General features: G+C 47.8%; 8 protein-coding genes across 8 annotated transcripts; 4 read left to right on the top strand and 4 right to left on the bottom strand.

Moving 5' to 3' along the window:
- Nucleotides 1-705: 705 nt before the first annotated feature.
- Nucleotides 706-2587, bottom strand: LY89DRAFT_754410 (uncharacterized protein). The gene has a single exon (XM_018221324.1). It carries the CDS (start codon nucleotides 2369-2371, stop codon nucleotides 731-733), a length of 1641 nt encoding a protein of 546 aa, XP_018067920.1. The 5' UTR covers nucleotides 2372-2587; the 3' UTR covers nucleotides 706-730.
- A 258-nt stretch (nucleotides 2588-2845) lies between these two features.
- On the bottom strand, nucleotides 2846-3762 carry LY89DRAFT_160102 (uncharacterized protein). The gene has a single exon (XM_018205492.1). It carries the CDS (start codon nucleotides 3631-3633, stop codon nucleotides 3106-3108), a length of 528 nt encoding a protein of 175 aa, XP_018067921.1. The 5' UTR covers nucleotides 3634-3762; the 3' UTR covers nucleotides 2846-3105.
- LY89DRAFT_160101 (uncharacterized protein) lies at nucleotides 3763-4569 on the bottom strand. Its single transcript, XM_018205491.1, has one exon. The coding sequence runs from the start codon at nucleotides 4406-4408 to the stop codon at nucleotides 3893-3895; it is 516 nt and encodes a 171-aa protein (XP_018067922.1). The 5' UTR covers nucleotides 4409-4569; the 3' UTR covers nucleotides 3763-3892.
- Nucleotides 4570-4730: 161 nt separating this feature from the next.
- On the bottom strand, nucleotides 4731-5795 carry LY89DRAFT_737543 (steroid alpha reductase-like protein; the record flags this gene model as incomplete). The annotated part of the gene is made up of 3 exons (XM_018220271.1): nucleotides 4731-5425; nucleotides 5477-5701; nucleotides 5759-5795. The coding sequence occupies 3 exons, from the start codon at nucleotides 5793-5795 to the stop codon at nucleotides 4731-4733; spliced, it is 957 nt and encodes a 318-aa protein (XP_018067923.1).
- An 867-nt stretch (nucleotides 5796-6662) lies between these two features.
- On the top strand, nucleotides 6663-10468 carry LY89DRAFT_737544 (heme peroxidase; the record flags this gene model as incomplete). The annotated part of the gene is made up of 12 exons (XM_018220272.1): nucleotides 6663-7019; nucleotides 7069-7214; nucleotides 7266-7402; nucleotides 7437-7654; nucleotides 7700-7935; nucleotides 7984-8064; nucleotides 8110-8807; nucleotides 9101-9304; nucleotides 9353-9453; nucleotides 9505-9752; nucleotides 9799-9980; nucleotides 10035-10468. The coding sequence occupies 12 exons, from the start codon at nucleotides 6663-6665 to the stop codon at nucleotides 10466-10468; spliced, it is 3042 nt and encodes a 1013-aa protein (XP_018067924.1).
- Nucleotides 10469-11308: 840 nt separating this feature from the next.
- Nucleotides 11309-12888, top strand: LY89DRAFT_591537 (putative dimethylaniline monooxygenase; the record flags this gene model as incomplete). The annotated part of the gene is made up of 4 exons (XM_018209660.1): nucleotides 11309-11442; nucleotides 11497-12064; nucleotides 12113-12475; nucleotides 12532-12888. The coding sequence occupies 4 exons, from the start codon at nucleotides 11309-11311 to the stop codon at nucleotides 12886-12888; spliced, it is 1422 nt and encodes a 473-aa protein (XP_018067925.1).
- A 3232-nt stretch (nucleotides 12889-16120) lies between these two features.
- LY89DRAFT_651810 (uncharacterized protein) lies at nucleotides 16121-18622 on the top strand. Its single transcript, XM_018212182.1, has 3 exons — nucleotides 16121-16328; nucleotides 16376-16777; nucleotides 16826-18622. Exons 1-3 carry the CDS (start codon nucleotides 16139-16141, stop codon nucleotides 18526-18528), a joined length of 2295 nt encoding a protein of 764 aa, XP_018067926.1. The 5' UTR covers nucleotides 16121-16138; the 3' UTR covers nucleotides 18529-18622.
- Nucleotides 18623-19062: 440 nt separating this feature from the next.
- On the top strand, nucleotides 19063-20327 carry LY89DRAFT_687617 (platelet-activating factor acetylhydrolase plasma/intracellular). The gene has a single exon (XM_018215539.1). It carries the CDS (start codon nucleotides 19227-19229, stop codon nucleotides 20241-20243), a length of 1017 nt encoding a protein of 338 aa, XP_018067927.1. The 5' UTR covers nucleotides 19063-19226; the 3' UTR covers nucleotides 20244-20327.
- Nucleotides 20328-20359: the final 32 nt, after the last annotated feature.

A 20359-nucleotide genomic window follows, 5' to 3' on the forward strand; every position in this document is an offset into this window, starting at 1 on the left:
CCCAGAACTCACATCTAGTTAGGATAACTGTCTCCGTGCTGTGAAACATGCTACCGCGACAGCATTCTGCTCGGCATATGTGACTGGCGCTCCTACCCCTGTACCGACGGCAATTGCTAAGGGATGTGCAACTTCAGCTTCGAGAGTGTCGAGTGCTTGTGATTGTTACATTTCATCTGCTTGAAAGATAACAGTGTTGCAACGTTTTGTAGTCTGACAATGAGATGCTAGCAAGCACCCAAATAACCATTCTCTTCTGAGTGATATAGCGGTTTCACAGTCTAGTTTTTCGTTCTGCTTCACTTCCTTTCCGTGTTCAGTATCTGGACGGAGCTTTTATCTTGCACTGTCTGCGCTGTCTGCGAGACCCGTGCGTTGTGCGCGTTTTGAACGTTTGGCGCCCACGCTCTCCATGTATTCAACAGACGGTGGTTATACACCTTCAACTAAATATTCCTGGCAAATTGACATTCGATCCTCGAAATCACGTTGTCACCCATCGTATAAAGGTATCATCTCAACCTCTTCCACCCGCCTGCCTTCAATACTTTGTGACTGACCCTTGAACTTTTGTCATAGGACGACATGTACTGTACACGAGTAGGCAACGGAGATTATTTATCTCCTTCGGTCTTGAATTGTTCGAAAAGTTATGCTATTCAACAAACCGTGAAACTTTACATATATATTTTCTTATAAATCATTCGGCCATTGAGACTAGATCCTAGTTTCAAATTCTCCGTCTCGTACTCCTCCTTCGCTCAGTCGGGCCCCCAGGCTCATCAGCGAACCTCCTCGGTTGCCTCCTCAGCCGCGACGTACGTCTTATAACTCCCGGCGGCAGACGGAGTGTGACGATATATGATTGGTGGTCTTCTTCAAAAGAGTCACTTCGTTCTGGTTCATTGCAGCCCGTATGCAAAGACTCTTGCTCTTCTAGAAGTTGTGCTGAAGGGCTGTCGTATCCACTGTCACTTCTTTCAGTTCCTGCTTGGTCCTCCACTGTCTGATCTATTACTGTACTTATCTCCTCAGTATGATTGGAGGCGCCTTCCAAAATCTCGACGTGATCCAACGTCGCGGTCTCACTGATCGCGTCCACCCCCTCTTCTGTCTCCTCCTTATCTTTCACCGACAATTCTTCCATCCACGGCGGCCCTGTATGGCCCCTTATATCTCCAGCATCACTCTTACTTAATACGGAACTATCACAACAACTATCAAAAACATGCTCCGAATTCCTATACCTCCCATAAAAATCTGGAATCTCCCTCACATCCCTAAACCACACACTACACAACGGACACTTATGCTTCTCCTTCTCGCCTGCCTTCGTCCTCTTTTCGAACAGCTCTACAATGCAATTATAATGAAACGTATGCCCGCAAGGCAACGAACTCGGCGGTCCAGACTCTGCTATCGCTTCCGAAGAAGAGAGCGAGAATTGGCACCATGCGCAATTATCGATTGGAACAGGCAGTCCTTTTATCGACACCTCGGTGTAGAGATCCATGTGCGGATTTCCGGTAGGGGTCACGATAAATGGCCTGGAACCGACTTCGACGTGGGCTTTGGTCTTGGCATATTGCTCGGCGCGGATATTTCGAACCCATTCTTCTGTTCTCCTCTTTGCGCGGAATCGGCGAACGTCCCAGCGATCGAGCGTTCTTTCTCGTCGTTTGGTGCGTAGCTGTGCCAACGATAAAATCGGTGCTTTGCTGTTGAGAGTTGGGAGTGCATCGATGAGGATGTTGTATTGATGGACGGCGCGGACGTAATGTGCATCGTATTCCTCTTTTGCGCCTTCTTCTGCTGAGCCCACACATATCTTCCCACTTCTCACTAAACCTTCGAAGAACCGCTCTCTATCCCTTCCTTTACTGTCTTCGGGTATTGTTTGCTTTATTCCAATTCCGGATTGTGCTCCCAGTCCACAATAAGAGCAATGACTCCCCTGGTCAGCATAGAACCAGTAATCGTTTCCGCGATCGTAGACGCAGTTTCGGTTGCATGCTGTTCCAGACCATGTATTTAGGTGCAAAAGATGAGAGGTGGCATGACTGCAGCGCGGGAAATAAAATGTGAATTGGCCACAGTGGTGAAGCGACGAAGCGCTCTTCTTGACAATTATTGGAGTGGGAGGAGGGGTGAGGAACGGTCGAGGCTGCGGAGTTTGAGGAGTTTGAATTAAGGGAAAGGATCCTGGAACCACTGGTGATACCTGGGGCGAGATTGGTGATTCTATAGGAGACGTTGGTGATGAGGAGACCATGTTGCTCGCGGCTGTGGTTACGCGGTCGAGAATCCGATTTACAAACGAAAAGAGGACCCCAGTATCCTCTTCTGGATCGCTATTCGGTTCGTCAGACATCGCGAGATAATCGATTTCTTGTAAAGATGGGGGCTTCGTCGAGGGACCGGAGTAGCGCTTTCTTTGTCCCTATTATGGATTCAGTGTTGAGATGGAGTTATGAATTTTGAAACAAAGAAACTTGCTCGCCATTGTTGCACCTAAATGCGTTTAAAATTTCCCAAGACTATCGGTGTACATCTTCTTTGTCCAATATTGACAATAGCTTCTAGATGTCATGATGACTCCTGCAAGATTAGATGCGACCTGGAAGCAAACCTGGAAGGAGGCTTGAGATCACGTGAACATGTATCAAGTACCTAGGTACCTATTGTACTGTACTGGAGCAGTACCACAAACAAGGGAGAGAAGTAAGAAGATACGCTGAGAAGCTGTGTGGTAACTCTCAAAGATCATTTAAGGAGGAGAGGCGTATACAAGGACTTGTGGCTTGAAGGCAGGCCAGCATGTTGGCGGAGGATGAGCAACTTTGATCAGGGTAGCTATCATCAGCTGAAGCTGAAGGAACAATAGCACGGCAGAGACAAAGAACCAATCAAGAATATTGAGTTGTAGATTCTACAGAAATGGAAGCTTGAGCTTGCCCTCGAATTAAATTTGGACATGTTTCTAATTGTGAAATGACCAACAAGCATCCAATCTAAAACGAGACAACATTTGACCATTGGTCATCATTAATCATTAATGCAACTCCATCATCTCCAACCTTTCGCCTCTACCCATAGACCAAGTACTCAAGAGTAATACGCAATTGTGGTATTGAACGACGCTTCAATCGGTGCCAACAAACTCAACGCCTGCGCCTGAAAAGCAGGAGGGACCTTCGCCACAACAGCTGCCCCAAAGCGCTCCGAGGCCGCGTTTTCCAGCTTCAGGTTTACCAACACGACCGGAGTGATGACTTTTAACTTGTCAAAGTTGGCCTTTGTTCGCATCAAGTTACTGAGAGTGGTCGACACAGCGGTTGATAGGTTGAGGGTTGCTTGTGCGACCTCAATGGTCTCGGGTAACGTCAAGTTGGCGGATTGAGTCGCGACAGTGACACCGTTGTTGATGTCATCTAACAGATTGACGGAGTCGACGAGCAGAGGGGCAATGTCTCCAATTGCAAGCTCTGGATTGCTGGGGAAGGAATTGAGGGTTGTATTCAGCGCCAGCGTGGCATTGGTGATTGTAGTCATAGCCGTAAGAATTGAAGCTCCATCAGCGAGGACCTGAGTTATCAGGAAACTGACGCCGAGAGGGAGGAGTGCAAAGCGCATCTTGAAAGCTGTAGAATGTCCCTGGAGCGTTCCTGGGAGATAGCATAAGGATGGGAAGGCCCAAAATAGGCGGATGCGGGGAGCTGTTGAGATTTATTGTCCTCCCACTTTCAACCTAGATTCCCTCCAGAAGATGCCGCTCTCTCGCTGACCTCACATTTCCCTTCGTCATCCCAGCTACCCCGCAGCTCCAGATGATTTCCTTGTGCAATCTCCAAATTCGCCATCATGTCCGGGACCTCCTGGCCCTGTCAGACAGTCATACCAGACGAAAAGTTTCTGTTAATGGACAAAGTTGAGGATGTGGCAGTGATTGGCGGAGGCAAGCATCGGAGATGGCACCAATCGAGTATGGCAAAGTGAAATGTCGTTGAGTGGCCCAGGATGCTGCAGGAACGGAACGGGATCGACGTCCTTTCTTGCAAAATGAGGGGATTTGTCCGGGGAAGCTTGTGCACAGGAACATCCTAGTCTGCCGAGGACAATTGTCGATCAGAGGCATGTGATGGCTCGCGAGTGCAGATACACTTGTAATTTTCATTTCGAAATGCGCAAAAGTGCAATTGCTAGATTGCGAAATGAAAGGTAGGTATATATTTCGCGACCGCCTAAGAGGTTGACAGGAAGCTGACTGCAAGTGCTTGCGTTTCACCATCATTTTTGCATTGCCGAGGAAGAGTCGAATTGATTCTCTTGGACAGCAGTGGCTTATCTCGACATGGGATGATGATTTGCAACGCACAATTCTTCCCGTCGAATCACGATCTCGTCCCATCCTGCATGCGACTTATCGGCTCCGAGGTTCAACATTGATGCAGGGATTGATGGGAGAGCCTTTTTGCAGCTGGAAAGAGAGAGCTTTTGCAGAATGAATGATAATGTGCAATAAAACGATGCTATCAGCAAAGACGAAAAAGTGGCACTCGCCGTATGCTGCAAGGAAACGCCAGCTATCCATGGATAAGGTTGAGCTCATGAAGTTTCGTTCGTTCTATATTCTATGTATTGAGATTCCGATGCCGTGGTCTCTCATTGCGTCGGAGGTACACCCATCCCTCGGCTTAGTATTTTGTACTGAAAGCATGTGCTTCGGTGTCTCAACCAGTAATGTACTTGATCACCGCCCCAGGACTGGGAAGTAACACATACTTTTTCTTCTTGTACTTGTCGGGAAATTCCGTCCGCAGAGCTCTCTCTTTCTTGATCGCCCATTGGTTCATCTGCCACCATGCAACAACATCAAAGAGAGCAGTACTGGCGCTCTTAGTCACAAGAGTGATGCCAGCCCATGCAATGAGCTCAAACAGGTAATTAGGGCAGGTGACAAGTCCAAATCCGTATCCTTTGGGAATGCCACGTTCAGTGCCTCCAGGACTTCGCAGATTAGACAACGTTTTGTGTGTATGAAGGTTGCTGAGCTCCCCGAAGACGAACAGCACAAGCCCTGCAGCATTGATATAATTTATGATGGAGCCTTCGAGAGTGGTATAGGAGTTCGGAGCATAAACCCAGTATGCGATATTAAATCCAGACAAAACCCAGTAGTGTGCCGAGTTCTTGAAAATATTGAAAGCTGGCATTGTTGCTAAGGAGAACCTATGCACGAATAGTGTCTCGTACTCGCGCTTGAGGAAGTGTAGTATAACCATTGCCATAGATAGGTATTGCGAAGTGGTGAGAGGAGGTGCGGAGGAATAAATATAGGGTCGCAAGAGAAGAGGGGTGATAAGGTGGATGAGGATAGGACCAAGGTATTCGATAATAAAGACGGTCGTCCATGTTATTTGAGGTCCTGCAGATGTGAATTAGCCTCTTTCGTGGAATTTCCGAAGGCAGGTCCTACCAAGATCCTTCACCAATATTTCCTTTCCAGCCATCACATCCTGCAATTGACTGACGATGGCTCTCCTGTCCTTCAAGAGCTTCTTCTTCTCTGCGTCGAAGAGACCAAGCCGTTCGGGGTCCATGCCTCCAGCCTGCTTTGCCAATAGGACCTTGACATCCTGAACAGTGGTCTTGTCAGTGACATCAATGCTGGTGGGGAGCTTTTTGATGGGCTTTTTCGCAGCTGCGAGAGTTGTCAGTCAGGGTGCGCAGAGTTGTCCAGAGATATGGTGCAGCGTACATCGATTAGTGATCTTGAGGCTCGTTGGAGAAGCCATATTTGTGTTTTGTGGCCAGGCTGGATGTCTTCTTGTGAAAAGTTTCAGCTATCTTCGAATTGTTGAGCGAGCCACGATATCCAAATCAGGAAAGGTCAATGAGTCGATTCACGTGACTGATGTTAACTGCCCAGGTGTGCAGTTTCCAGGTTCTCCGTTTTTGCTCCATCCTCCTCCTCACTCCTTCAATATGACAAGTCATTCGTTATACTCTATCATCGCAGGTCATGAGTCATCTCATGCAGCTTAGATGTCCTGCATTTGGAACAAAACCAGTGCTTTGCTGACGTGCAGAAAAGACATCTCGATCTCTGGAATTCTGTCAGTATCTGGCGGGCCGATCCTCTCCAATCAGTGAAACTGTGGAGAATGATCGGTGAGATGATTGGAAAATACTGCTGCGAAGTTTGGCATGCAAACATTGGTTGTGATTCGACTCCCTTGCTTTCGCGATTTTCCGCCTTGTATTTTGTTTGACGTTACTGATCCTCCTCTGAACATTTATGACCTCTGTAACGTTGATGCTTTCTCATTTCTGCTCTGAAGCTAGTCGTTAATGTGCCATGAGGAAGTCGATTTCTTTGAGGCTACAGCTCATTTTGCACTTGGACTTGACGCAAGGCGTTGTGTTCTACAGTAGCCCTCAAGAAGCATCCCTTGCTTCGAGAATCAGCCATTTCATCATCATTCCAATCAAAAGTCTTGATTTCAATGGCGGTAGTTTCACTTCTGTCAAATTTAAGAATGTGACCACTCGATCTCCGAGGGCTCCTGATCTTAAAGATTCCTTTTCGTGCCTTCATATATCGTGCTTTAGCACCATAACCCCAATTAAACTCTCACTTCATACTCTCAAACAGCATCAAAATGGAGCACATGACATCTCTGTTCGCGAGCAAAGGCAAGATCACTGTCGCTGACAGTACACCCGCTCCTCCTCCGATCGATCCAAAAGACGGGCCTGATCACAGCATCAGTCCCTCCGAGGAAATCCTAGCCACACTAGACAGTCTTTCGCAACTTATCCAATTGTCCAATAGACCTTTGAAAACCGGCACGGGCGATGGGTCTTATGCTGTGACTTCGAAGACAGGAGGCTCTGCAGCTGATCTACGTGCATTGGGGTTGACAGACTATGACAGCGTTCACAGCCTCTTGGAGCAGGAGCTCGGTACATCCGAACTCACTGATGATAAAAGTTTGTTGCTGGAGCGTGTCATACAGGTAGTGTACTAAGAGAGATTTGAGAGATATACATACTAACTATTCTCAGCTTCTTGCAAAACTACCAGCCGACTCAGACAACCGAATCTCCTTGACGAATGCCTTGATCAGAAATCTATGGGACTCTCGTTCCCATCTGGCTCCATCGCTGTCGTATTTCGGCGATTACTACAACCACCGCCAACCAAATGGATCGTGAGCTGCCATTTCCAACGTGTTCCTTGAAGCTGACGAACTCCTGTCTAGGCATAATAACACCGAGTTTCCGGATATTGGCAAGGCTGGAATGGAATACTGTCGCAGTGTGCAGCCGAAAATTGCACAACCCAATCCCAAACCCGAACCAGGCCTGGTCTTTGACACTTTGATGAGTAGAAAGGATGGTGGGTTCAAACCCGATGCCAACAAGGTCTCGAGCATGCTCTATTACATGGCGACAATCATCGCTCACGCCTTATCACGATGATATGACTTACAACACGACCTCATCTTACCTGGATCTGTCTCCGTTGTATGGGAATACTTCGAGCGATCAGATACATATGAGGACATACAAGGACGGTCAATTGAAACCGGATAGTTTTTGGGCAAAGCGTCTTCTAGGGTTTCCTCCAGGTGTTGGGTGCATTCTGATTGTGAGTTGCAAATGAAGTACATTGACCTTAGACTGACTATCATAGATGTTCAATCGTTTCCACAACTACGTCGTCCAGAATTTGGCTGCAATAAATGAGAATGGCCGTTTTAATAAGCCTGCGAGTGACCTGTCTGATGACGAAGCTGAGCCACTTTGGGCGAATCGCGACGAAGAGTTGTTCCAAGTTGGTCGCCTTGTCACATGTGGCATGTATATCAATCTCATTCTCATCGACTACTTTCGCACGGTCCTGGGTCTCAACAAAGTCGAGTCGACATGGTAAGAACTTCCTTAGACTGAAATAGAGTACCTTATTGAGTGGAATAGGAACCTCAATTCTCGTGCGGGATTAAACAGCAAGGTCACGCCCAGTGGGACTGGCAATCAATGCAGCCTGGAGTTCAACCTGTAAGTAGCCTTTCGTCGGCTGCAACTTGGCTTACTTGAGAATAGTGTCCATCGTTGGCATTCATATGTCAGTCAACGAGATGAGAAATGGTCTCGGGATTTGTTTAAGAAGCTCTTTGGCAAAGACCACCAGGAAATCACTGCTCGGGAACTGCTAGCTGGGCTGAAGAAACTTGAAGCAGAGACTCCGGATGACCCACTCTTGAGAGATTTCGAGGATCTTAAGCGAGGCACTGATGGAAAGTACAACGATGATGACCTCGTGGACATTCTGATGGCTAGCGTCGAGGAGGTTGCTGGATCGTCCGGTGCCAACAATGTTCCCGAAGTTCTCCGCGCTGTGGAGATTCTTGGAATGGAGCAAGCTCGGACCTGGAAATGCGCAACATTAAACGAGTTCAGGTCATTCTCCGGTCTCAAGCCATATACTAGCTTTGAAGCTTTCAATTCTGACCCTGCGGTCTCATCGAAGATGAGGCAACTCTACGATCACCCCGACTTTGTGGAATTATACCCTAGCCTTGTTTGCGAGGAAACCACGAAGCCAATGAGTCCCGGTGTTGGTGTTAGTTTGTCTTACACGACCAGTCGTGCTATGCTGTCCGATGCCGTCTCTTTGGTCCGTGGTGATCGATTCTACAATAACGACTATCATCCTGGAAACTTGACTAACTGGGGATATCACGAAGTTGCGTACGATACCTCTGTGAACCAGGGGTGCATGTTCTACAAGCTTATCATCCGTGCCTTCCCGAGCCATCTTACATTCAACAGCATCTACGCTCATTATCCATTCACTATACCATCCAAACGCGCCAGATAATGACCGACTTGAAGCGCTTGGATGATTTCAGTTGGGACAAGCCGGCTAGGATCCCCGCCCAGATAAACATCTCGTCGTTCAACGGCGTTCATGCAATATTGAACAACCCTCAGGCATTCGGAAATGAGCCATGGCGGCGAGGAATTGTCTTCCTAACAGGAAAACCTGATATGTGCTGAAACCTACTGATATACACTTTCACTGACAAATTAGGCGCGAACTACATGTTGTGCGGAGCTAGTCCGTTCTTCTCAGCGCGTAGGGAGCAAATTAAGCAGTGCCTGTATGCAGAGCAGTGGGCAGATAAGATCAAGGCTTTCTATGAAGACATCACCTTGAAACTCTTGGAGAAATGGTCGTATGGGTTAGGCGGCAATACCAACCAAGTTGACATCGTTCGTGACGTTGGGAACTCAGGTGAACATGCCTCCGTCGTCTTCAAATTGCCTGCCTAATGACCGATAGCACATACCTACTTCGCTGCGAACATCTTCTCGCTTCCACTGAAGAGTGAGGCTCATCCAAAAGGACTTTTCAATGAGCATGAACTTTACATGATCCTAGTCGTAAGCTGTACGCCCTTTCTAAGCTGATCAAACTAACAAATTGCTTGCAAGGTGATGTTCACACTTATCTTCTTTGGTGATCGCGATCCAGCGACAACTTTTGCTCTACGATCTGCAGCCCTGCCTCTATGCCTGGCACTTGGTGCTCTTGTGGAACAAAACGTCAGCATCATCAGCAAGACTGGCCTGCTTTCTGGTTTCCTTGATCCATTCTTCGAAGAACACAATGCACTCAAAGATTATGGAGTTCACATGATCAGAAACATCTTAAGCACTGGGCTTGGCGTTCATGCAACAGCGTGAGTTATCCCAAAGGTTGATTGCACCAACACTGATGTGTGACAGATGGGGTCAAATCCTCGTGACCTCGTTCGCGGTGGTTTCGAATCAGGGTCAGGTCTTTGCACAAATCATCGATTTCTACCTACATCAGGGCAAAGAACATCTCCCAGAGATTAATCGCATCGCCAAGCTTAACACCGAAGAAGCAGATAAAGTTTTGCTCCACTATGTGATGGAGGCACTCCGTGCGTCTGAACATGTCCTCTATGGTAGAAAATCCGAACGCTGACATAATTTAGGGATCGCTGGCACTATCGCCGTATCTCACCGATGTAATAAGGACATCATCATTAAAGACGGCGACAAGGACGTTTCCTTCAAGACCGGGGACAACGTCTTTGTCTCCTACATCGAGCTCAATCACAACCCCGACACCTACCCTGATCCTGATGTCGTCAAACTTGATCGTCCGATTGACTCCTACACGGTATACAGCATTGGGACGCACGCCTGCCTCTGCGGAGGTGCCAGTAAAGTCTCGTTGATCGCCATGCTGAAGGTTGTCGGGAGACTTGATAATCTCAGAGCTGCACCAGGTGAGCAGGGTGAGATCAAGAAGCTTCCATTACCCGGCGGGTTCTGTCTCAATATGGACACCACGCAGAGTTCGTATTTCCCGTTTCCGACGAGTATGAAAGTTCGATGGGATGGAGGATTCAATGCTCCTGTTTGAGAGGGTGGTGCTTGCTTGATGGAAATTGCGAGGTGAGTTGAAAAGTTAAATTGGGCAGTATTGGACTCAAAACTTGGCGAACAGTAACGGTTTTTATTTCCTATTCTAGGTTCTGATATGAATAATCCAATTTCTTGAGCAGGTCGGCCGCAACCACCTGAGCACGTGACACAGACAAGATAGAGGAAGATGAGTGTAAGGTGGGACGACCCAGGCCCAAGTCAGATTGGAGAGCCTCGAAGACGCGCTTGTCTAGCATCTGGTTGCTTTCTCAACACATGACTGCAGATAAGCACCCGTTGTGGAGGATACTATTCGATGAAGCAATATGTTGTGTAAGTACATGCACACAGAGGCATCGAGTCATGAGGCGCGTTACCAAGTACGGCTTTTCTTCCCGGATCTGTGGCAAGCAATGATTTGTCGAGAAAGAGAAAGGATGACAACTTTCGCCAAGCTTATCACATCATCTGCGGACCCACCCGATTTCCTCTTCTGACTCTACTGACATGACCTTCAAAAGGATGAGCTCAGGGCATGAACTGCTCTATCCCATTGTGAAAATCGGACACTTCCATTGAAGTCATTGGACGTGGAGGCTCATGAAGAGTGGGGTTTACCGTGACAAGTACGCTCTCGTCCCTATTTCGCCATCGGAATCCATCCTCGCGTTTGACCATGCTGCACTATGCCATTCGTCGACCTTGCATATGCAGGCCCGGGTGATTATAACGTGATATCTGCATTATCTCTACATGTCCCAATACATTTCCTTATGAAAATGGCAGCTCCAACCTTGTCTGACAAGTAGCAAATCGAGTGTTTGGAACTGGTTTGAGAATGCCTTCGTTCAAGCGTGTAGCCGTGATAGGAGCAGGACCTTCTGGTTTCGCAGCTGTGAAAGCTTTGTCTGATGAGAATGCGTTTGATACAATCAAATTGTTTGAGAGGAGAGACCGTGTTGGTGGGATATGGTAATCTCTCAAGTCCTACCATCTCGGTATCATGGGAAAGACTGACATCTCCAGGCTCTATGATCCAAAACCAGACGTCTTTCCTACTTCGGTTTCAAGGCGCCCAAAAATAAACGCTCCTCCTCAGCAACTTCCCGCATTCGCTGAGCCACTAGGTGAAGATATCGGAGCAAGAACTGGCATCTATGATACCTTAGACAGCAATGTTGGAGCCGAAGTCATGGCTTTCACACATACGCCCTTTCCCAAGGACAACTCAGCAGATTCCGTACGCCGGTACGGATCAAATAATCCTACACGACCGTACCAGATCATTGAAAGGTACATCGAAGATGGGTTCAAAGAGTACCGTCATCTATTATCATTGAGCACCACAGTTGAGAACGTAGAGAAAGTCGGAGAGGAGTGGGTTTTGACTCTTCGAAAAGCGAACGAGCCACTACGGGGCGAGCACAAGGATTATTGGTGGCAAGAGAAGTTCGATGCTGTAGTTGTCGCTACGGGGCACTATAATGTGCCTTTTATTCCAGCGATATGGGGCATTGATGAGGCTGTGAAAGCGCTGCCTCATAAATTCGAGCACTCGAAGTCGTTCAGGTCACCAGATGACTATGTTGGGAAGGTGAGTTGGAATCTCGACTTCCTCAAAGCTGTGCTGACTTGGCTTTAGAAAGTCATTGTGGTAGGAGGAAGTATATCAGCAGCAGATTTAGTTGGTGATCTCGCTGCTATCGTCCAAGGGCCGTTGTACCTTTCTCAGCGTGGTAGGAACGAATTACTGGATGCTGCGTTCACACTACCTGGCGTTGTTACTAAGCCTCCCATTCGAAGTATCTCAGCCAATAATGGAGGAACTGTAGAATTTCAGGATGGAAGCACGGTGAAGAATTTTGATAAAATCATCTTTGGAACAGGGTATCGATTATCGTATCCGTTTCTCAACCCGGAGCCAGTTACGGCACAGAATAGACTTGCGGGCTTTTATCAGCATGTGTTCAAGATTGGCGATCCCTCATTGACGGTTGTAGGACAGGTAAATTTCGAAGTCCCTCATCTCCCTAATACATGTTGCTAACACAAGCAAAAAAGGTCAAAGCAGCGCTCAGTTTCCGCGTCTACGAATACCAAGCCGTAGCCGTGGCTCGGTTCCTTGCAGGTCGAGCCAAGCTTCCCAGCGTTGAGGAACAGAACGACTGGGAGACGAAGAGACTCGCATACAAAGGACCAACGAACCTCTTTCACGAGGTTAAACCTGATTTCGCGGATTATTTCAACTGGTTGAGAAATTTTGCTGGAGCACCGGCAGAGGGAACGAAGGGCTATGAACTCCCGGCGTGGGATGATGGGTGGGGACCATTGGGATTGAGGATTCTGTCTTTGAAGGATGCGTATTGGAATAGGCTTAAACGGGAGGCGCATGAGGGTCAGATAAGAGCGAAGCTTTAGAGAGGCGAGATTTGGATGGTGTGTACAGTTGCATAGAAGATGAGTAGAGTAGCAGTTGGATTGAAGGTCTTTCCAGGTGTTAGATTAGAATGCAAGTTGCTCAACGAATGTTGATAAATACCTGAGGCTTCCCAGTTCCAGAGCTTGACTGAAATGCGAGGCAACAGGTTGTTCAGCAGTTTAGTTTTTCGATTCAAAACCCTTTTGCTGTTCTCATGGGCTTTGTTCTCCGCTTTGTTGGTCCATTGTTCTTATGTATTGGTGTTTTTATGAGGGGGAAGCGCAAGAGATTGTATTTTCAAGGCGGCGGAGGGGCCGAAAAGAATTTTGATCTATAATAACATGTTAGCAAGTCAGAAAATTGTTGTTGAGCAGTTATTCTGAGATATCTAATAGATTGGAAAGGGTATTTCAAGTATGGGAAGTGGTTGCACTTCGTTGTTCGAAGTTAGCTTGAGTATCTTGGATCTCATAGAGGGAGAGACGCAAAGAACTTCCGCAGGTGATGGGCAGATAGTGTGAGTGACGCATTTGCTTTGCTTTCGTGTGACGTCTTCCTGTTGCTTCTTGTTAGCTCCTACATGTCAGAACGGCCAATTGAATCTTTCCGTATGGGGGAAGGGGAAGTTATTGGTAGTTTGTCTAACCTCGAAAACATACAACTAGGCTACAGCACCCCATCGAATTTTCAAGAGGATCTTCTACTGAATAGCAACTTAGTGCTGATAATACTGTGTTTGAGTTCTGTATTGCAGATCAAGAATCCTGCATCTCGGAAGCTCATGTGCGTGTTCGGCTTCGGATATTCCTTGATACAGCGACGTCAACAAGTGGAGATCAGGCTGGCCAACCAGTCAGTCGACTGGTCAACTGACTGATAAGTGAGCATTTAAAGTCAATCAGTTTACACATTTTGAATCGTCTCAGTCTATCAGTGATCCAATAGTCCAATTGGCAGTAACTGATCAGTTCAGGGATTCGATTTTTTCGATTTTGGAGTCATTTTTGAAGCCTTTTGGAGAGGATTCAGGGGCGGATAGGCCAAAAAAAGCTTTTTGATTGGCTAAAAAAAGGCGGTGAAACGAACATTTAACACTTAGGATTTCCATTATGATAATTTTGATCTTTAATCCATTACTCCATCTATTTAAAACTCTACTAAAACACTAAGAATCATGCCTTTTATTGAGCTAGAGTTTAGTCAAGTCCTTAGTATTGATTTTATGGTTTCTCAGCCCTCTTCTAGGACTTATGAGCCGTCTTAAAGCATGCAACTGCACCCGCATCCTCTCAATATGCATTCTTTCAGCATGTACTCTCTTGGTGTGTACTCTTTTATTGTGCTGTGCAATTTATACTTTTACATTTTTTAATAATATATACTCTAATAATAACCTAGTAAAGCCACTTTTTGGTAGTGTAACGTGATCAAAAGTCACATTTTTTTTAACTTATCAGCACTTATAAGTGACTGACAGTCGATCAGTTGGATGCCTTTATTTTGATCAGTCTATCAGTTGAAGAATTAGCTCGACTGATAACTGACTGACTGACTGGTTGGCCAGCCTGGTGGAGATAGACTTCATATCTTACAAACATACAGTCTGAGAAGTATGGAATGGATCACAAGCTCCGTAACTCGTTCTCAACACCGCAAGGAAGGCGAACTCATTTCCTTCTTCGACTTTAGACCCCACCGACGCTCCACTAGAATGATCCTTCTCGAAACTTGAACATGGAAAATATTCTAGCCCATGATATTCCATCATCGATGGATCCTTCATAGCAAACAAGGTTTTGCAGAGGCCATAGCTCCCTCCTCTGTCGGCCTATAACACACCCCATCTCGTACATAAGGCTGTGGTAGCCTTGACCAGCAGGCCGAGGCGCAGGCGATCTACCCACTAAAATTGCCGGGGGGCCAGCGCAAGGCTCCAGTAAGGTTAACCTTACCGGCACGGTTCGAGCGTGGCGCAGCTGCGGATGACAAAAATATCATCATAACAACCCGCCAGCGCCTATCAGATTACCACCGCCGTGTTGAAGCCTGGAAATGGGGATTAGACGGCGTCTGTGGCCATGGTTCCGGGTGGGATAGACGATATTCTTGGGTGGTGGCCGCGGGTCGAAGCCCCATTTGACGCCCCGTAAGGTTAGGGTTTCTGACAGCATCAACACTCCTCGACTTCCCCGCATCACCATGTCTTGGAATGAACCAGACATGCGCAATGAGGAAGTCCCATTCTCTCACGGGTCGACAGGGTTTTTGGCTCATTGGTAGACAACACGGTGGATGGTAAGCTGCTCCTTCTGCTGAAGAAGCTTCTCCTCGGTCGCTGAGAAATGTCTCTGGTCTTTTGGGGGCCACACACAGTTGGCTTTAGGTTACCCTAAAACAAGCAATGCAGGTCGTGGCATGCATTGGCAAGCTTAAACATACCCAACGACCGCCGAGCTTATTTTCGCCTCGATGTCTCTGATGAGAGATCATTTGGCCGGCCGCCTTGTAATGAGGCTTCTATCAAGAACTTTGTTTTGGTCGCTGTTCGGCCGACCTTCTGCTCAGCGCGCAGTCGGGTAACCTTATCAACTTGGGCCCTCATTGACTTCTCTCCGCGCAATGATACCCGCATACCCAGTCCGCAGCGAGAATCTGACAAGCTGTCAAATTATAATGATCCCCATACTTCAAAGTCACCAGGTGCTAGACAGAATAAGATTTCCCCTATTCTAGAAATCGAGAAGAAGCTTGGTCTTGGCACGGCAGGCTCTCGTTTGCGGCTGAGCAGGATGATCGCCTCATCGAATTTCCAGGAAACTTCGCCGCACTCAGCCATTTCCTGGTCTTGTCAGCCAATAACATTGAGTGTCTCGCCTTGTTTCCCACCAATCGGGATTTTAGCGTAGCTCGATTAGCCTTCTTTCTTACATACTGCTGTCAGCCTTAACACTTACATCCTGTCTGCATAGACCATGTCAGATGAACTACCCGATGACAACACAGCCTGAAGGAATTCCATCTTGTCTCCTGTTTGGATGAAAGACAAGCCTCGGTGAGGAATTAGATGATCATGGCAAAGTAGTCTACGATGTCAAGAACAGATATATATTCCGAGGTAGGACGCCATGAAGTTGGACATCTCATCATCAGCACCATCTTCCTCATCTCCTTTAACATTTCATTATCTTTTCCTATTGTATTTCCTTGCGTTCGTTGGTATACCAAGGAGCACTCCTTCAGATTTCCATCATGCGTGGAATTTCCACTCTCGTTGCGGCGGTGGGAGTCCTCGCTGCCTGCACAGAGGCAGCAGTAGTGAGGAGGACGACATCTACTTCGCCGTCTTCAACAACAGTTCAAGCTGTCAAGGCTACAAGCACAGCAAGCAGTGGATCGAGCTCGGCTTGCGCAGCTGTCAGCGAGACACTTGGATCAGATGGTACGTATTTTGACGAGCCTTTGAGTACATTCGCTGATCATCTGCAGGTGATAGCACTACCCCGATCCTACCTTCAGATGCACTCGCATGCCTTCAGTCTGTTCCACTCGACGTCAAGCGATCGAGTGACTTCATCGACTTTATCGAACCATACATTCAATTCCAGAGCACTCTCGCATACTTGGAGAACCCTCCAATCGGATGGACTCTTCCGGGTGTTGATGTTTTGGGTGGTCTTGCTGAGATACAGAACAATGTTGAGAATGGAACCTACCAATCCCAATGGGATTTCGAGGTGGATCTCTATGCCTTGGTCAACATCTTCCCGCATGATTTCCATTTCAACTTGCCCATGCCATTGATTAGCGTTTTCGAGTTTCAGACTATTGAAGGCTCGCTTGTCTCGGTCTCCAAGGATGGTCTAAGTGTGCCAGATGTCTACTTCAAGTGTAAGTGATACTGTGACTACGCGAGAAGCATGTGTTAACATCATTTAGTTGATCTGGACTGGGAGTACCTCGTTGGCGGTTTGAACTGGACTCCCTCTCCTCTCGTTTCTATCAACGGTGTTGACATTGCGGACTATCTTCAATACATCACCCAAACTACAAGCGACTACCAAGATCCCGATGCGATCTACAATCAAGCCTTTAGCTCTCTTGCCTTCGATTATAATCCCTTTGCATCACGCGGCTCTGGAAGCGCCTTTGTGATCGGTGGTCACGCATATGGTTTCTCGGACGATTCTTACACCTACAAATTCGCAAACGGTACTACTCGAGTATTCGACAATATTGCCACGACTAGCATTGATTTTACCGATATCGCGACTGGACAAGATCTCTTCGATGCCGTTGACTTACCTCCTACGGAACACGCTACATCGTCAGCAGCGGCCAGTAGCATTACAGCTGCACCTTCAACGACCGCCGCAGCATCAACAACCGCCGCAGCTGCTTCCAGCTCACCCACCGTGTCATCCCTTGCTGGCTACCCATCTCCAATTGTCATCCACCCGGATGGCTACACCTCCGGCTATTTCCTCCCAAACAGCACGATCGCTGTTCTTGCCATGCAAGGCTTCGTTGACGAGTTTGAGACTGACGAGAATGCTGCTTTCTTTCAACAACAGACTATCAAGATCTTCCTCGCAGCAGCTCGCAAGGCTGGAATGACTAAGCTTATCGTCGACCTTCAAAACAATGGCGGTGGGGATATCTTCAACGGTTTTGATGCTTTCAAGCAACTCTTCCCTACTCTCGATCCTTTCGGAGCCAGCAGAATCCGTGCCACTCCCGAAGCCAACTATTTCGGTACCATCTTCAGCGCAGCTGGGGTATACAACACTACCGTAAACACAGTATACCAATCCCAATCGTCTCTCGACGTCAACGACCACGCATTCAACAGCTGGAGTGCAGAAGACCCTCCAGTCACGATCTACGGTGACAACTTCACCCAAGAACTCCGCTATAACTTCTCCGATATCGTCACCGAGTCTGGCACCGGTGGTATCAATGTCACCGGCTACCTGAGCAATGCCAACCCTCCTCCACAACTCTTTAGCAGCGAAGACATGGTTATCCTTTACGATGGTTCCTGCGGCTCAACCTGTGCTGTCTTCTCCGAGCTCATGAAGAGCCAAGGTGGAGTTCGCAGCATCGCTCTTGGCGGTCGTCCCCAACTCGGCCCCATGCAAGGTGTAGCCGGTTCCAAAGGCGCACAAGTCTACACCTACGGTAACATCGCTCAAGTGGCCTCATTCCTCCCAGATGCGCTCGACATCCTCAAGAGTAAAGGAATCGCAGCTCCTCCCCTCCCACCAGCGGAATTCATCATCGACATCGAAGACCCATTCCCACTCGGAGACACACAGAAATTGGCAGCCGGCGCCCGCTTCAACCTCAGAAACAACATGCACGATGGAGATGCGACCCAGACCCCGCTGCAGTTCGTCTACGAAGCCGCTAACTGCAAGCTCTTCTACACAGCCAAGGATCAGTACGAGATTGCGGGGCTTTGGCAGAGAGTTTCTAATGTCGCTTGGGGAGGTGCGAAGTGTGTTGAGGGATCAACTGTGACGAGTGATAATACTTTCCCCGCGGGCGCCTATGATACCGTTCCGTTTGGACAGAGTGCTTATAGTACGGTTGAGCAACCATACCAGCCTGGGTTGATTGCGCAGAAGTCTGATGTTTAAAATAATTTTCCTTTTGGCATTGGGAGGCTTGGTGCATAGCGTGGTGTTTTGAGTAATAAGAGGGGCATGTTTTACCTTTGCATTTAGATGGGGTTGGTAGTAAAAACAATAAAATCGATTGCATTTCAACAATGAGGAGTTGACTTATCTTGTATAACAGTGACAACTTCAAGAAGTGCTTCCAATTTGTCTCCTATCCCCCACCATATACAGATCAACTTTCTTCTTGCACCCTTTGGACTCTTTCAATCTGGTCACGTGCATTCAAGTGTCATCACAGGCAACAGTCTGCCCGCCCTTAGGTATGCAAAATATCACTCTCTTCATGGCCTACGTGGGCGTATTTCATCGTCAGGAAAGCATGCTCTTAACTCCAGACCTTATATGAGGAAATTCCACGACTTGCATCGGACTCCGACAAGGCGGTTTTAAGCTCTGCGCTAAAACCGGCTAGGCATAGAAGTCCGAAGCTAATCGATCGCCACTTTTGCCTAGCAGAGACTAGATCTACGTGAACCACCCAATCACGAATTGATATGATCTTAGCTATTGCGGGGAACATCGAGCATCAGGACCAAAGAGAACCTCTCAACTAGGTATATAAATCCACGAATGTCTCCTACAGAATACCATTCTTCAGACAAGCAACACTCCTACAGAACTTCAAGACAACTATCATCTACAGTACATACATCACTATGGTCACCAAATCCACCGAAGCAGCTTCGCGAACTCCCCAAGACCATGCGTTGATCGGAGAGGCAAAGAACATACCCATCAATTCTTCAGCTCCCGTCGTCTCAGTTAGCCCGATAACACTACCTGCACCAGGTTGTCTTCTTGATTTACAACTCCGAATTTCTTTTCCCATCACGGGAAACAATCTCCCTATCATACTCCTCTCCCACGGCCACGGACAATCAAATAACCTCTCTTCATCAAACGGCTACGGTCCACTAGCCAGTTTCTGGGCAGCTCATGGCTTCGTCGTCATTCAACCTACGCATCTGAGCTCCAAGTCACTGAGTCTCGACCCAGCTACTCCTGGCGCTCCCTTATTCTGGCGTTCACGAGTCGAGGACATGAAACTTATCATCGACCAGCTCGAACAAATCGAAGCTTCTACTCCCAACCTCAAAGGCCGTCTAGATCAGACTCGAATTGCAGTCGCTGGTCACTCCTTAGGCGGACACACCGCCGGTATGCTGTTAGGCGCCCGACTCAAAGATCCCGAGAACGGAGAGATTGTCGACTTGATCGAACCGCGCATCAAAGCAGGTATCCTGCTCGCGGCACCCGGAGACGGGAATGGAGGGGCAGATCTAAGTGAGTTCGCAAGAGGAAATCCGGCTTTCGCTTTGTTTCGAGACCCCAGTTTTGCGAAAATGACAACACCGACACTTGTCGTGGTCGGCGATGCGGATATTTCTCCTCACTTGACGGTCCGAGGTGCAGATTGGCATGCGGACCCGTATACGCTCAGCCCGGGCCCGAAGTCGTTGCTCACGCTTGTTGGCGGCGAGCATGGGCTTGGTGGGATTTCGGGGTATGATGCTGGGGAGACGACGGATGAGAGTGTTGAGCGTGCGGCGGTGGTGCAGAGACTCACGTGGGCGTATCTTCGTAGTCAGCTTTATGCTGAAGATAAGGCGTGGTCTGATGCTTGTGTTGCTTTAGAGGGGCTTGGTGGGCTGGGAAAGGTTGAGAGCAAGTGAAGGTACTTAAGTGATGTGTAATTAATGTGACTACAGTGACACATCGTTGCGTTTGCGATTGAGGAATAGCCTCAATGTATTGAGAAAATTTGAGTTCTTTGAAATATATGATTACG

The sequence above is a fragment of the Mollisia scopiformis genome, assembly GCF_001500285.1.
Source record: "Mollisia scopiformis unplaced genomic scaffold LY89scaffold_19, whole genome shotgun sequence".
Taxonomy (NCBI): domain Eukaryota; kingdom Fungi; phylum Ascomycota; class Leotiomycetes; order Helotiales; family Mollisiaceae; genus Mollisia; species Mollisia scopiformis.

What these genes read in the sequence shown, in the direction of transcription:
- LY89DRAFT_754410 (XM_018221324.1), bottom strand. Translation starts at nt 2,371, where the DNA reads ATGTCTGACGAACCGAATAGCGATCCAGAAGAGGATACTGGGGTCCTC.
- LY89DRAFT_160102 (XM_018205492.1), bottom strand. Translation starts at nt 3,633, where the DNA reads ATGCGCTTTGCACTCCTCCCTCTCGGCGTCAGTTTCCTGATAACTCAG.
- LY89DRAFT_160101 (XM_018205491.1), bottom strand. Translation starts at nt 4,408, where the DNA reads ATGGGACGAGATCGTGATTCGACGGGAAGAATTGTGCGTTGCAAATCA.
- LY89DRAFT_651810 (XM_018212182.1), top strand. Translation starts at nt 16,139, where the DNA reads ATGCGTGGAATTTCCACTCTCGTTGCGGCGGTGGGAGTCCTCGCTGCC. An exon ending in CGAGACACTTGGATCAGATG is followed by an intron (nt 16,329 to 16,375) that starts GTACGTATTTTG and finishes GATCATCTGCAG; the next exon opens with GTGATAGCACTACCCCGATC. An exon ending in GCCAGATGTCTACTTCAAGT is followed by an intron (nt 16,778 to 16,825) that starts GTAAGTGATACT and finishes AACATCATTTAG; the next exon opens with TTGATCTGGACTGGGAGTAC.
- LY89DRAFT_687617 (XM_018215539.1), top strand. Translation starts at nt 19,227, where the DNA reads ATGGTCACCAAATCCACCGAAGCAGCTTCGCGAACTCCCCAAGACCAT.